At 40.0% G+C, this 13,791-nt stretch overlaps 1 protein-coding gene across 1 annotated transcript in view; it reads left to right on the forward strand.

Annotated features, from left to right (window-relative positions):
• Nucleotides 1–13,791, forward strand: part of LOC122549191 (collagen alpha-1(XXI) chain-like) — a 173,905-nt gene that overhangs the window by 81,248 nt on the left and 78,866 nt on the right. Inside the window, exons 11-14 of the mRNA XM_043688582.1 lie at nt 1,078–1,131; nt 3,737–3,790; nt 7,897–7,950; nt 9,568–9,621. Of these exons, the coding sequence (XP_043544517.1) occupies nt 1,078–1,131; nt 3,737–3,790; nt 7,897–7,950; nt 9,568–9,621 (216 nt within the window). The remainder of the gene's footprint in view (nt 1–1,077; nt 1,132–3,736; nt 3,791–7,896; nt 7,951–9,567; nt 9,622–13,791) is intronic.

Here is a 13,791-nt window from a genome sequence, read left to right on the forward strand (position 1 = left end):
CACATCTACTGCTCTGCCCTCATCAATCTTCTTTGTTACTTCATCAAAAAACTCAATCAAGTTTGTGAGACATGATTTCCCACGCACAAAGCCATGTTGACTATCCCGAATCAGTCCTTGCCTTTCCAAATACATGTACATCCTGTCCCTCAGGATTCCCTCCAACAATTTGCCCACCACTGAGGTCAGGCTCACTTTTCTATAGTTCCCTGGCTTGTCCTTACCACCCTTCTTAAACAGTGGCACCACGTTTGCCAACCTCCAGTCTACCGGCACTTCACCTGTGACTATCGATGATACAAATATCTCAGCAAGAGGCCCAGCAATCACTTCTATTGCTTCCCACAGAGTTCTTGGCTACACCTGATCAGGTCCTGGGGATTTATCCACTTTTAACCATTTCAATTCAAGTAATAATTAATGAATTTCCCTCCCTGACCTCACAACTCTTCGAGATGTCACTGTAAGAAATTCTCAGTCAGCATGGGGGTTACACTTTCGTTGAGATATCACTCCGGCTGAATTTCGACTCCTTTATATTGGGAATAAAAAGATGAAAGGCTTGCATTGATGCAGTGATTTTCACAGCCACGGGTTACCTCAAAGCATTTTACACATAAAGAAGTACTTTTTTAAAAATGTTGTCACTGTTTACTGTAGAAAATGTGACAGCTAACTTGTGCAGAGCAAATGCCCACAAACAACAATGCGATAACGACCATATGATCTATTTTTTGTTTCTGTGATGCTTATTGATGGATAAATCGTAGCCAGTGCATTTGGGAGGTTTCTACTGCTCTATTTCGAAATAAGGCCCTGAAATCTTTTGCCTCTGCTCAGATCTGGCCTCTGTTTAACATCTTAAAAAGACAGAACCCTTGACACTGTTCTGCTTCCTAAATATTGTACGGGAGTAACAGCCTTTTATTTTATGTTTAAGCTGTGAGGTGGAATTTAAATGCAGAACCTTGAATTTCAGGATGTTCTCTGCTTCGAGCCACCAATGACATACATGTTAACATAGTGCTGATAATTGGTAAGATGTACTGTACCTTTAATTTATATTTCATTTCTAAGGGACGACTTGGTGACCAAGGTGTTCCAGGTATTCCTGGCTCTCAAGGCATGCAGGTAGGGCATTACATCTATTTTCTGTCTTTTTGATGAAGTAATCTTACTGTAACATAGTCTTGCCTTGTGCTTGCACATCATCCCTCGTTTCCATGCCACAATTCTAAAAACTAAAGACCCTCGCTCTATTTACTAAATGAGTTCATCCAGTCCAGTTGAGCTCTGAAAAATAGTTAAAACCAAATCTGACTAGTTTCGAATGAAAACATTTCCACTTAAGTTTTAAAATTTCTATTGACATACTTAACTCAAGTCTACAGAAAATTGTGTCATTAAAAGGAACTGTTTAGCCTATGATCTCCGTTCAGGATGTATCATAGTGCAATCCATAACCCTCAATCTGATAATCTCTTTTCCCACCTTTCCACCGATTTTCCACCAATACTTATCTATGTTTCCTTTAAACAATATAACAGTTTCTAAATGCTTCATATTTAATCATTCGGTGCTCCAATCATTCATTTTCCAGTGGAGGTTTTTCTTCACTTCAATTTCTAAATAGCAATATGAAAGTGATAGCTCCTCATTATGGATTCCCAACCAAAGACATTTTGATGCATTTACTGACTCAAAACCTTTCATAATTTTCAGTTCTTCAACGGAAGTAGTCTGAGTACCTTACATTTCCCCTCATAATTGGAACTTCAATTCCCAGACATTTATCCTGGTGAACTTATACACTGAACTCTCTAGATTTTCAGTTCTCTGTCTGAAATGGAGCACTGGAAAATGCACACAGCCTTCCAACTGGCCAAGCCAAAGGTTTTACAAATTTATATGGGTGAGTTTTACAGCTGCTCAGTCGCATATGTGGATGCGGTGTGGACAGGAAAAATAGAGCAGGTATGCAACCCATCACTTTCCCATCCAACCCTATACTACAGGCCTCGACCCCACACTACCATTCAGTTAGATTGTGGTTGACCTTCTACCTCCATACATTTTCCTGCATTACCTTACATCTGTCGATAGCTTTATGATCTAGAAACCTATAAATCTGTGTCATGAATATACTGCTATGGCTGAGCTTTCCACAGCCTTCTCGAGTAGAAAAATTCCCAAAGATTTACCATCCTCTGATTAAAGGAATTTCTCCTCACCTCAGTCTTAAATACACTCTGAGATGGTATCCCTACCCTCTCTCCCCAGCCAGGGGACTAACCTTCCGAGAAAATTACCTAAAAGCTGCACGAGGATGAGATGTGTCTGATACATTCAGGTCAGAATTCCAAATGTAATTGAAGATGAAGGACTGCAAAGTTTTGCATTAAATGGTGGTGTGTTTGTTAAGTAACTATACAAGTGAAGTACATTGACTTGTATTGTGTGGAAGACATTTTCTATGAAACTTATTCCCTGGAGCTAATGTAGCATTATCATATCCATAATTAGAATGATCTCCATTGGAGGACGCTAGTCTGGGGAATACCAGTTCTAATCCTTTCAATTGATTGGACATTTATTTAGCCTAATTCTGTTTAAGCTTCACCAACCAACTTCTGTTTCACAATAAAAACATGGAAATACTCAGCAGGCTTGGCAGTTTCTGTGGAAAGAGAGAGGAAGACTTAATGGTTAAGTCATGACTCTCCTCAGAACTGGGAAGTTCTGGAAAAAAACATTTTCAAGCACCAAGGTCCCAGATTCGATTCCGGCCTTGGGTGACTTTCTCCCCGTGTCTGCGTGGGTTTCCTCTGGGTGCTCCGGTTTCCTCCCACAGTCCAAAGATGTGCAGATTTGGGTGAATTGGCCATGCTAAATTGCCCATAGTGTTAGGTGCTTTAGCCAGAGGAAAATGGGTCTGGATCGGTTACCCTTCGGAGGGACGGTGTGGACTTGTTGGGCCGAAGGGCCTGTTTCCACACTGTAGGGAATCTGATCTAATCTGATATAATTAACTCTCAGTGCTGACTGACCCGCTGAGTATTTACAGCATTTTTGGTTTTTACTTTAGCTTTCCAGCATCCTCAGTCTTTTGCTTTTATTTCTGTTCCATGCTGCTGCTTTATCTCAAAGTGTTTCTTGTAAGATCATATAGAGTGCCTTCAGAAAACCATAAAATGACAACATTTCCTTTAACCATCTAATTATTCGCTTGTGCAAAAGAACTTGATTAAACATGACTTTGTTCCAGCAGAAAGGAAAGTTTGAGGGCAATTAATCAATTCAGTCCTCAATGGTGAGGGAGTAACCTAATACTATAAAGCACAGTCCATGACTGTAATTTTCTGTAATATAATCTAACACATTATTGGTTTGTGTTGGTAGTTATCCTTGTCTTCATTAATACTTTGTAGCCTGAAATGAGTGAGCGCTGTCTGACTCTGAGAGGATCTGCAATCTCTTTTCTTCATGTGAAAGTCTATAATACCGTCCTCTATAAGGATCATTCACTATTATACAGTATTCTATCCTCTCTCTGCAGTGTCTTTTTCATGTTTCTGCCACATTCATCGTAATCTTGCCAAGGCCAGATATAACTTTATAGCCTCCTTAATTTGTAAAATTAATATGTGATATATGTAATTGATATTGTACCTTTTGACCTGAATGATCTACACTTGCAATTCTTTCTAACATTTATAATTTCTTATTCCCAATTCAGGGTCAGCCTGGTGTGCCTGGATCTTCTGGGGAGCCTGGACCAAAAGGAGACACTGTAGGCTATCTATTTTTATTCCTTCACCATCAAAATCAGTTTGCAACCATGCAATGTGTGTCTTCTTCAATAAAAATTAAAGCACTGATACTAAAGGAAGAGTTTACTGGGAAGATATGTCATTAAAGTTGGATATATATTTGATTCATCTCCACTTGTCTTTGACATTTCAAGAAAAATCATGATATCGGGGAAGATTCTTGTGTCTTTTCTTGCAGAGTGCATTCTCAGCAGATGCTTCATACTGATTCAGGTCATTGCATTAATTCGACATGAGTAATCAGAATGTTTTCAGGTTAATGTTACTCCCACCTCTCATGTGTTGAAGGACATTGTTATAAATTTCAAGTCTGACTTAGATATTCTCTTAGGTACCAAAGTTCTAGCCATTCCTATAAGCAGTACTTTAATTCCAAAATATGCCTGCGCTGCTCACTATTTAAATATTCAATAATATTATTCATGATAATGAATGAGAGATTCTGTCTTCTATCCATATGTTTGCATGTGGTTCTCCAATCTTTTAGTAGATCTGAGAATAGAGCATTAGAACTTTAAAATCAGATACTAAATGCTGAACTGCTTTATTTTACAACTGAACCAATAGTTGTAAACACTTCCTTAGTTGTAAGCACTTTTCACTTCTTTGTGAAAATGAGAAGAAAAAATTAAATACATTCCAGTCTCTGTGATGGACTGGCATGCTTTCAGAAACAATTTTCTTTCAGGGCAATCTGGAAATACAAATGATGAATTTGTGCATCTTGGATGATAGGTTTCAGTCAGTCTCTTGCAATCTGAACTTTAAAACCTGATCCACAGCCCATTTTGCCATTCTGCTGTTTACATTAATTGGGAGAGGTAAGATTGGGGTTGGATTTTCAACCTAAATTAGGGAACCAAAAGCCCATGTCGTTTCTGGTTCCTGACCCTGTATTGCTGAAGTGATGCTATTGTTGCCCACAATGTCCATAATTTGGTGCCAGCTAAACACAGCCTCGGGGAGGGAACAGGTGCTGGAAGTCAAATCTCAGGGGGAGGTGAAAGCCATGACTGGGCTTGTAGAATAAAGGGTTCTTGTGACACGGTGATAGTAACTCTACTTCTGAGCAAGGTTCAAGTCTTAACTACTCCAGAAGTGTGCAATAACAACACTAAACAGGTTGATTGGAAAATATATTTGTATTATAGAATGGAGCAGACAAGAAAGCAGGGGGATGACAGTGTTATGGACCAACGAGGTGCCAAGCAGTCAGTCATATTCTTGATTCATTCTGCTCAAACAACATTAATTCTGAGCCTTCACCTCAGTTAGAACTTCTCTTTGGATGTAGGTTTGCTCGCTGAGCTGGAAGGTTCATTTCCAGACATTTTGTCATCCTACTAGGTAACATTTTCAATGGGCCTCCAGGTGAAGCATTGCTGACAATTCCTGCTTTCTATTTATATGTTTGGGTTTCTTTGGGTTTCTTTGGGTTGATGATGTCATTTCCTGTGGTAAATAATACCCTTACTGGCATAAAATTCACTAAAGAGGAGGAAAACAACAACAAATTGCCGTTCCTAGATGTCACAGTAGAGCGAACAGTCAATGGGGAACTTCAAACTAGCGTCTGTAGGAAAACAACACATACAGACCAAATATTGAACTACAGAAGCAGTCATCCCAACATCCACAATCAAAGCTGCCTCAGAGCATTATTTCAATGAGCCAATACACACTGCAGAGCAGAGAAAAATCACCTATATTGTGTATTGAAAAAGAATGGGTACCCAATGAACACAGTCCACTGATTTCTCAACAACAAACCCAAACAAGCAGACAAAACACATCCAGAAACCCTAGCCACTCTGCCCTACATCAAAGACATCTCGGAAATGACTGCCAGACTACTCAGACCCCTTGGCATCATGGTAGCTCACAAATCCACCGCCACACTAAAACAGCAGCTAATGAACTTGAAAGAGCCTATACAGACAACAAGCAAAACAATTGACATTTACAAAATACCGTGCAAGAGCTGAAACAAACACCACATTGGACAATCAGGCAGAAAACTAGCCACCAGGTTACATGAACATCAACTAGCCACAAAACGACATGACCCTCTCTCACTAGTATCCTTACATTCAGATAAGGAAGGACACCACTTCGACTGGGACAACCCATCTATCCTAGGATAAGCCAAACAGAGACATGCACAAAAGGTCCTAGAAGCATGGCATTCCAACTAGAGCTCTATCAACAAATACATCGTATTAGACCCCATCTTTTACCCCCTGAGAAAAAGAGCAGGAAATGACATCACCATGGGAAATGACATCACCAACCCAAAGAAACCCAAACATATAAATAGAAAACAGGAATTATCAGTAATGCTTTGCCTGGAGGCCTACTGAAGATGTTACCAAGTAGAGTGATGAAACATCTGAAAACATTCAGCTCAGCAAGCAAACCTACGTCCAGAACCTCAACCTGAGCAACAAATCGTGTCAAAACTTGATAACTTCCCTTTCTTAACAAAACTTTAAATTAGCAGCAATACATACCACTGACACATAGCTCCCATATCATCATTCTTCCCATTGCCAGCTATATAATGTGCTTCTGTCTGTTTAAAGCACATTAACAAGCTGTTCAATGAGTTTAAAGGCAGTTTATTGGAGGCAAGTTGCTCTTTCCTATCACTGCTCTCACTTTGAAAAGTACAGCACCATCCAGAGGTACAGATGGTTGCCATCCAGGAGCACCAGTTTCAAAATAAGTTTGGATAAATGCAAGATGTGCAAACATGTGTAGGTCTTATACAATTAATGGCAGGGCCTTCGATAGTATTGCAGAACAGAGAGACCTAGGGGTGCAGGTGCATAATTCTTTAAAGTTTGTGTCACATATGGCCAGGGTGGTTAAAAAGGCATTTGGCACACTTGCCTTCATTGCTCAGTCTTTTGAGTATAGGAGTTGGGAAGTCATGTTCAGGTTGTACAGGACATTGGTGAGGCCTCTTCTGGTGTACTGTGTCCAGTTCTGGTCACCCAGTTATAGGAAGGATATTATTAAGCTGGAAAGGATTCAGAGGAGATTTACCAGGATGTTGCCGGGTATGGAAGGTTTGAGTTACAAAGAAAGGCTGCAGAGGCGGAGATTTTTTCCACTAGCGTATAGGAGGATAAGAAGTGACCTGATAGAAGTTTACAAAATAATGAGGGGTATAGTTAGAGTTAATGGTAGTTATCTTTTCCCTAAGATGAGGAATGTCAAGACTAGGGAACACATTTGTAAGGTGAGAGGGGAGAGACTTTAAAAAGATATAAGAGACAATTTTTTTACACAGAGGATGGTTTGTGTGTGAATGAACTTCCTGAGGAAATGGTGGATGTGGATATAATTACAACATTTAAAAGGCATTTGAATAGATACATGAATAGGAAAGGTTTGGAAGGATGTGGTCCAGGAGCAGGCTGGTAGGACTAGTTTAGTTTGGGATTATGTTCGGCATGGACTGGTTGTATCGAAGGGTCTGTTTCTCCACTGTATGACTCTATCTCTATGACTTTGTAAGTACACACCTGACCTTCGCCCTCTAGACACATTGAAAAGCTTGCCCTAAGTGTCTGAAGCTCCCCTTGGGTCACTCAGAGATTTATCGCTGGATCTATGATCCAAATCTCTGGAGTGTACATTCTGTATTGAGATTTCATACTGAGCTCAATTGTGTAGGTTTCCTCAACAATAAAAGATAAGCATGTTTACATGAATTTTCACGATCCTGAGAAACCATGTTTCCTGACTTTAAGTAAGTCTACAGCTTTTCGAACCTTTGATGTTCTAGAATCCAGTTTTCAAATGAAAATAATCTTCAAAACTATTCGGGCAAAGAAAAGTCTTAAGCTATGTGTCAGTCATATTCTGAAGTACTTTTTATAAATAATCAGTCAACAGCATTCTGATTTAACCAGTAAAAATTAGACACAATTGACTGGCAACATCAGTGAGATGATCCTGACCTAAAATGGGTGTTCATGGTCAACCTCTCGTAGAATTAATAATTTATAAAGAAAAGAATATTCAAAAATTCATGCTTTTGTCAAATTATACCTTTCAGGGTGAAAAAGGACCACGTGGTTTGCCTGGTATTGAAGGGCTTTCAGGTCCACAGGTACTATTTTAACAGATTTAATCTTTCATTTAAAACCATAAGACCATACGACATAGAAGCAGAAATTAGGCCATTCAGCCCATTGAGTTCACTCCACCATTCAATCATGGCTGATAGGTTTCTTGACCCCATTCTCCGGCTTTCTCCCCATAACCCTTGATCCCCTTGATACTCAAGAACCTATCTATCTCAGTCTTCAATGACCTAGCTTCAACAGCCCTCTAGGGCAATGAATTTCATAGATTCACCACTCTCTGGCTGAGGAAATTTCTCTTTATCTCCATTCAAAAATGTCTTCCCATTACTTTAAGACTGTGCCCTTGGGTCCTAGTCTCTCCTACCAATGGAAACATTTTCCCAGCATCTACTCTGTCCAGGCCATTCAGTATTCTGTACATTTCAATTAGCTCCCCCCTCATCCTTTTAAACTCCATTGAATATAGACCCAGAGTCCTCAAAAGTTCCTCATATGTTAAGCTTTTCATTCCTGGGACCATTCTCGTGAACCTTCTATGAACACGCTCTAAGGCTAATACATCCTTCCTGAGATATGGGATCCAAAATTGCACACAATATTCCAAATGTGGTCTAACCAGAGCCTTATTCAAGCCTTAGAATTACATCCCTGCTTTTATATTCAAGTCCTCTCAAAATAAATGCCATTGTTGCAATTGTCTTCCTAACTACTGACTCAACCTGCAAGTTTGCCTTGAGAGAATCCTGGACTAGAACCTCGAAGTCTCTTTTTACTTCAGATTTCTGAGTTTTCTCCCCATTTAGAAAATAGTCCATTCCTCTATTCTTCCAACTAAAGCGCATGACCTCATACTTTCTCACATTGTACTCCATCTGCCATTTCTTTGTCCCTTCTTCAAACCTGTCCAAATCCTACTGCAGACTCCCTCCCTCCTCAATGTGACCTATCCCTCTATCTTGTATTGTCTTCAAACTTAACCAGAATGCCCTAAGTACCTTCATCTAGATTGTTAACATATAAAGTGAAAGTTGTGGTCCCAACACGGAGTCTTGTGGAACACCACTTGTCACCAGCTGCCCTCCGAGAAGGATCCTTTTATCCCCATTCCCTTCTTTCTGCCAGACAGCCAAGCTTCTCTCCATGCTAGTATCTTTCCTCTCACACCATGGGCCCTGTGCAGCACCTTGTCAAAGATTTTCTTGAAGTCCAGGTAGATAACATCCATTGGCTCTCCTTGGTCTAACTGCTTGTTACTTCCTCAAAGAATTGTAACAGAATTTACTAAATATTTCCAAGTATTTAGAAATCTCATCCTTCACAATGGATTCCAGGATCTTACCCATAGCTGATGTTAAGCTTTTAGGTCTGTAATTTTCAGTCTTTTGCCTTACTCCTGTTTTGAACAGGTGTGTCACGCTGGCAATTTTCCAGTCCTCTGTGACTCTCCCTGATTCTAGCAATTCCTGAAAGGCCACCACTAACTCCTCCACTATCTCTTTAGCTATCTCCCTTAGAACTCTGGGGTATAGTCCATCTGGTCCAGGTGATTTATCCACCTTCAGGCCATTCGGTTTTTCTAGTTCTTTTTTTTGTGTTAAAACGTAAAATATTTGTTTTTGTTTTCCTACAATTTTTTAAAGGGACCTGAAGGACCAACTGGGCCACAAGGGATACCAGGAATACCTGGAATAAAGGTGTGTAGTATCATTTACATTCCCAGATCAATGTTTGGCCTTGCGTTAATAATGCAGGTCGTCATAATTAGATTACAGTCCAGTTATGATGATTCCTTTTACAAAACAGAAAAACTGCTACCACTTCTAAGATCATGGGATGAATCTTACACTCCAACAATCCCTGCCCCTTCCTCTCCCAACCTCCATCAGCCAATATATTTGAAGGTAAAGTAAGGAGGGATGGTCAGCACATTACGTTCCCACCCGTCTCCAGAGAGGGCAGATAAGGAAACATCATGGGGTTGCATGAGGCAACCCCATCCCTCAAACATGAATGAAACTATGGAAGCAAGTGTTGCCAGAGAAGGCATCTTTTGACATGCCTTCATTTTCCTGTGCCCTTCAGTTTAAATATTTCGCTGAAAATTGCCAAAAGCTAACACATTATTCTGGGACTTCAGTGAATGCTGGACCCATTGGTCTGTCTCTTCAACCACTGAGCTCTAAAAGTTCAGAAAGAAACTGCGGGAACAGTGGAGAATAGGGTCTATTAAGGGATAGAAGAAGTAATAAAGAGGAGAGAGAAAAGGGAACAAAAAGGGAGTGAAAAGAAATAAATAAAGCAAGAATGAAATAAATTATTTAAATCATTGAGGCAAATGCACTACATTGAGTAATGAGACTCAACAGTTTAAATAGTTCCCTTTCTGGGCTGGCAAGGTGAATTGGCATTGCATTATCCATTATCACCTCATTAAGAAAAGTGTCACACTGTTAAATTCAAGCACTAAAATGTCTGTGGTGAGTTTACTGAACAACTAATGTGCAAATTTGACAAATTCCTTAAAATTATGGGAGGTTAATGGTGAGCTGTTTGTGCAAGGCAAATGGTGGACCAGCATAAATCAATAGCAACTCGTGGAGTGTCTCCTTTCTGCATGAAGTTAATGCTGGCCAATTTGTATATAAATGTCAGTGTGTGTCATGAACCTGCCATTTTCCCAACAAGACTTGGCTCATTATAATGTAAAAGTTGTCATTATTGGCTGCACAGCGAGAGCAAAATTGTACAATAGTACTTGGACCTCTCATCCAGTTCCACTCCAATTACAAACAAATCTCAGATTTGCATACAGTTTCAATTCCAATGGGAACCTACTGGTTGTTGTTGGCTGCACAATTTGGTTTCATTCTGTGCTTTTCAAGTGGGTGATAGTGCTGTTCATTTCCTAATGTTCACTAATAACTACACATAAATCCATGCAATCTATTATGGCTGGCAAATGCTTGACTCAACGTGCCCCGAAGTACCTTCATACCCTAAGTACCTTCATCTAGATTGTTAACATATAAAGTGAAAGTTGTGGTCCCAACACGGAGTCTTGTGGAACACCACTTGTCACCAGCTGCCATCTGAGAAGGATCCTTTTATCCCCATTCCCTTCTTTCTGCCAGACAGCCAAGCTTCAAACATCAAACCAAGGATTAACTGATAGATTTTGTGTATATTAGCAATTACTGTAGAACAGCATGCTAAATGGACAGAGAGGATAAGCACCCAAAACTGCCAGAATAAAATTCATACTTGGGCATGGCCAGTCAGGAAAATTCAACCCAGTAAGTAGAATGAAATGACAGGTTGCTTGTAGTCTGTGCTCGCTGCTGATTGGTATTGGTGAGCCCATCAGCAAAGACTACAGGAGAGAGAAAGAAACTGTGTTTGAGGAAGCTAAGTGTCAGTGGTGATGGGTGTCACTGGAGAAGCGTATATCTGGTGGTGGGTAGGGCTGCATCACTGCATTCTGTGGAGGAGTTGGGTGTTCGAGGGGTGGGGAGGTGTTGAGGGCTTTTTGTGTACAGATGTATGTCAGCTATTTTGAAAAAAACCTATGTTCTTAACTTGTGACTGCTACCTTCTGAAAATTTAAATATTGTTGTGTACAGAAAATTAATGCTTTCCTTGTATGTTGCGAATTTAATTTTAATCGATGGTTGATAATTGTTGAGGATTTGATCAATTCTTCTGCTTCTGTCAGAGTCCAAATATTCCATATTTCAAATCCAGAAGATAATGTGAATGTATCACTTAATAAGGCAGTTAGTGAAAATGAATATATTAGCCCCTGAGAAACAAAACATTGGCCTTGAAAATCAAACAGTAATCCTTAAAAGGAGTCCTTAAAGTAAAAGGGTTATTAAATAAAGACAGTGATTTTGTGGAACTTATGATACACAAAACCATAACAAAAGTTTTCTTTGTGCATTCATTGGTTGCATATATTGGTTGCATTGGTTGCCAAATTAACATCACTGCATGCAAAGGTGGGTGGCCTAGATTTTATCTGGAGACAGGATGGGAGGTGTGAAGCCTTGTAAAGTGGCAGCAGAAGGCATTGGGAGGGAAGTCAGATGTTCTGGTTCACCACAGGATATTGTCAGGAAGTTCAGCAAAACCTAGAAGTCGGCAGCCAGTTAAACCAATTATGAAGCCAATGACCAGTCAGTTCCTTCACCCACTAGCATTTTAATTTTGTTGGGAAGAGCTGTTGCTACATCGGGAGATTGCCAGGTAAATTGTGGCAGCCTCCACTATGACAATACTGCGCCTTGAACAAGGTTATTCTGTCTTTGAACTTTTTTCCGAGAGGGGTAGTAAAGGCAGTGGTGCTGAAATGTCTGAACTGACTACTTTACTAATGGCCAACAGATTGTGCTAAGTCAATAATCAGAAAAAGCTTTCAGATTCTATTTTATTTAGAAACACTTGTACAATGAAAGGGGAGTGGTCTGTTCTCCCAGTTCAGGGTTTCTTTTTGTTTTGAGTTAGTTTTAGCTGGGGACCCAAAGAAACAGTTTCATGCTGATCCTCACTCTTGCTGACATCTCTTTCTAATAAGAACCTGTGTTTGAATTTACCTTTTTGCCAAGGGGATGTAGCAGGAAATTGGAACAACTCTTTGTCAAGTTGTGTTTTCATGTCGGTTTGGGTTTTCAAATAGTTATGTTATTCTGAATTTGGTTTCCTTTTGGTCATGTGTAAATAAGTTCAGTTTTGTTTAAAACTGAATGGCTTGACCAGCTGTCTCGCTTCTGAAATATTCACTTTACATCTGCTTAAAGATGGCTCCACCCTGTCCCAGAATGTCTTTCGATTTGATTTGATCAAGTTGCCTGGTGTAACACACAAGTCAGTGCTTCTGGCTGAGGCTTTGTGTCATGGGGTTCCATCTGCACTTGAGAATGCTTCCTTTGTTTACGATCAGATTAGTTATCCAAACAACTAGTTATCGGAACAAAATACTCCCTGCCGTCTCGTTCAGATAATCGAGGTTGTTCTGTCATCACATCACTAGCTTTCGGAGCGCCTCTCCTTCAACCACCTGATGCAGGAGCATCGCTCCGAAAGCTAGTGTGCTTCCAATTAAACCTGTTGGACTATAACCTGGTGTTGTGTGATTTTTAACTTTGTACCATGAAGCAGTAAGCTTTGTAACAAATAAAGGTTTACACTGCTTACTATAGTTTAAGCTATTTACTTTGAACCAAGTAGACATGACTGCCAAAGAATTTATATGAATCATAACAGTGTTGTTAAATTGCCACTGAAATTATATAAAATAATTTGAATACTGTATGCCCATCTGAAGTCTATCAAGCCTTACAGACGTGGCTGTTGATGCACAAAAACCTCACCTTTTCCCCCTCCCAACTTTTGGAGAGGGGCAGTAATCTGCAAATGTTCTTAATGGAAACTTGCAACTCCAAGATTTGAAATAATTGCATGCTAAAATCCCGTAAAGCTTGATCAAAGAGATAAACAACTTAATATTATTTATTGCACAGATTTCGATTATATGTTTTCATGTAATCATATAACTCAATAATTCTTACTTGTGTGGCTCAAGGCATTTTTTTTAGATTACTCACAGTGTGGAAACAGGCCCTTCGGCCCAACAAGTCCACACTGACCCTCCGAAGAGCAATCCATCCAGACCCATTCCCCTACCCGTAACACTACAGGCAATTTAGCATGGCCAGTTGACCTAACCTGCATGTTTTTGGACTGTGGGAGAAAACCAGAGCACCTGGAGGAAACCCACGAAGACACGGGGAGAATGTGCAAACTCCACACAGATAGTTGCCTGAGGCGGGAATTGAACCCGGGTCTCTGCCGCTGTGAGGCAGCAA

Source organism: Chiloscyllium plagiosum, chromosome 4 (genome assembly GCF_004010195.1).
Source record: "Chiloscyllium plagiosum isolate BGI_BamShark_2017 chromosome 4, ASM401019v2, whole genome shotgun sequence".
NCBI lineage: Eukaryota > Metazoa > Chordata > Chondrichthyes > Orectolobiformes > Hemiscylliidae > Chiloscyllium > Chiloscyllium plagiosum.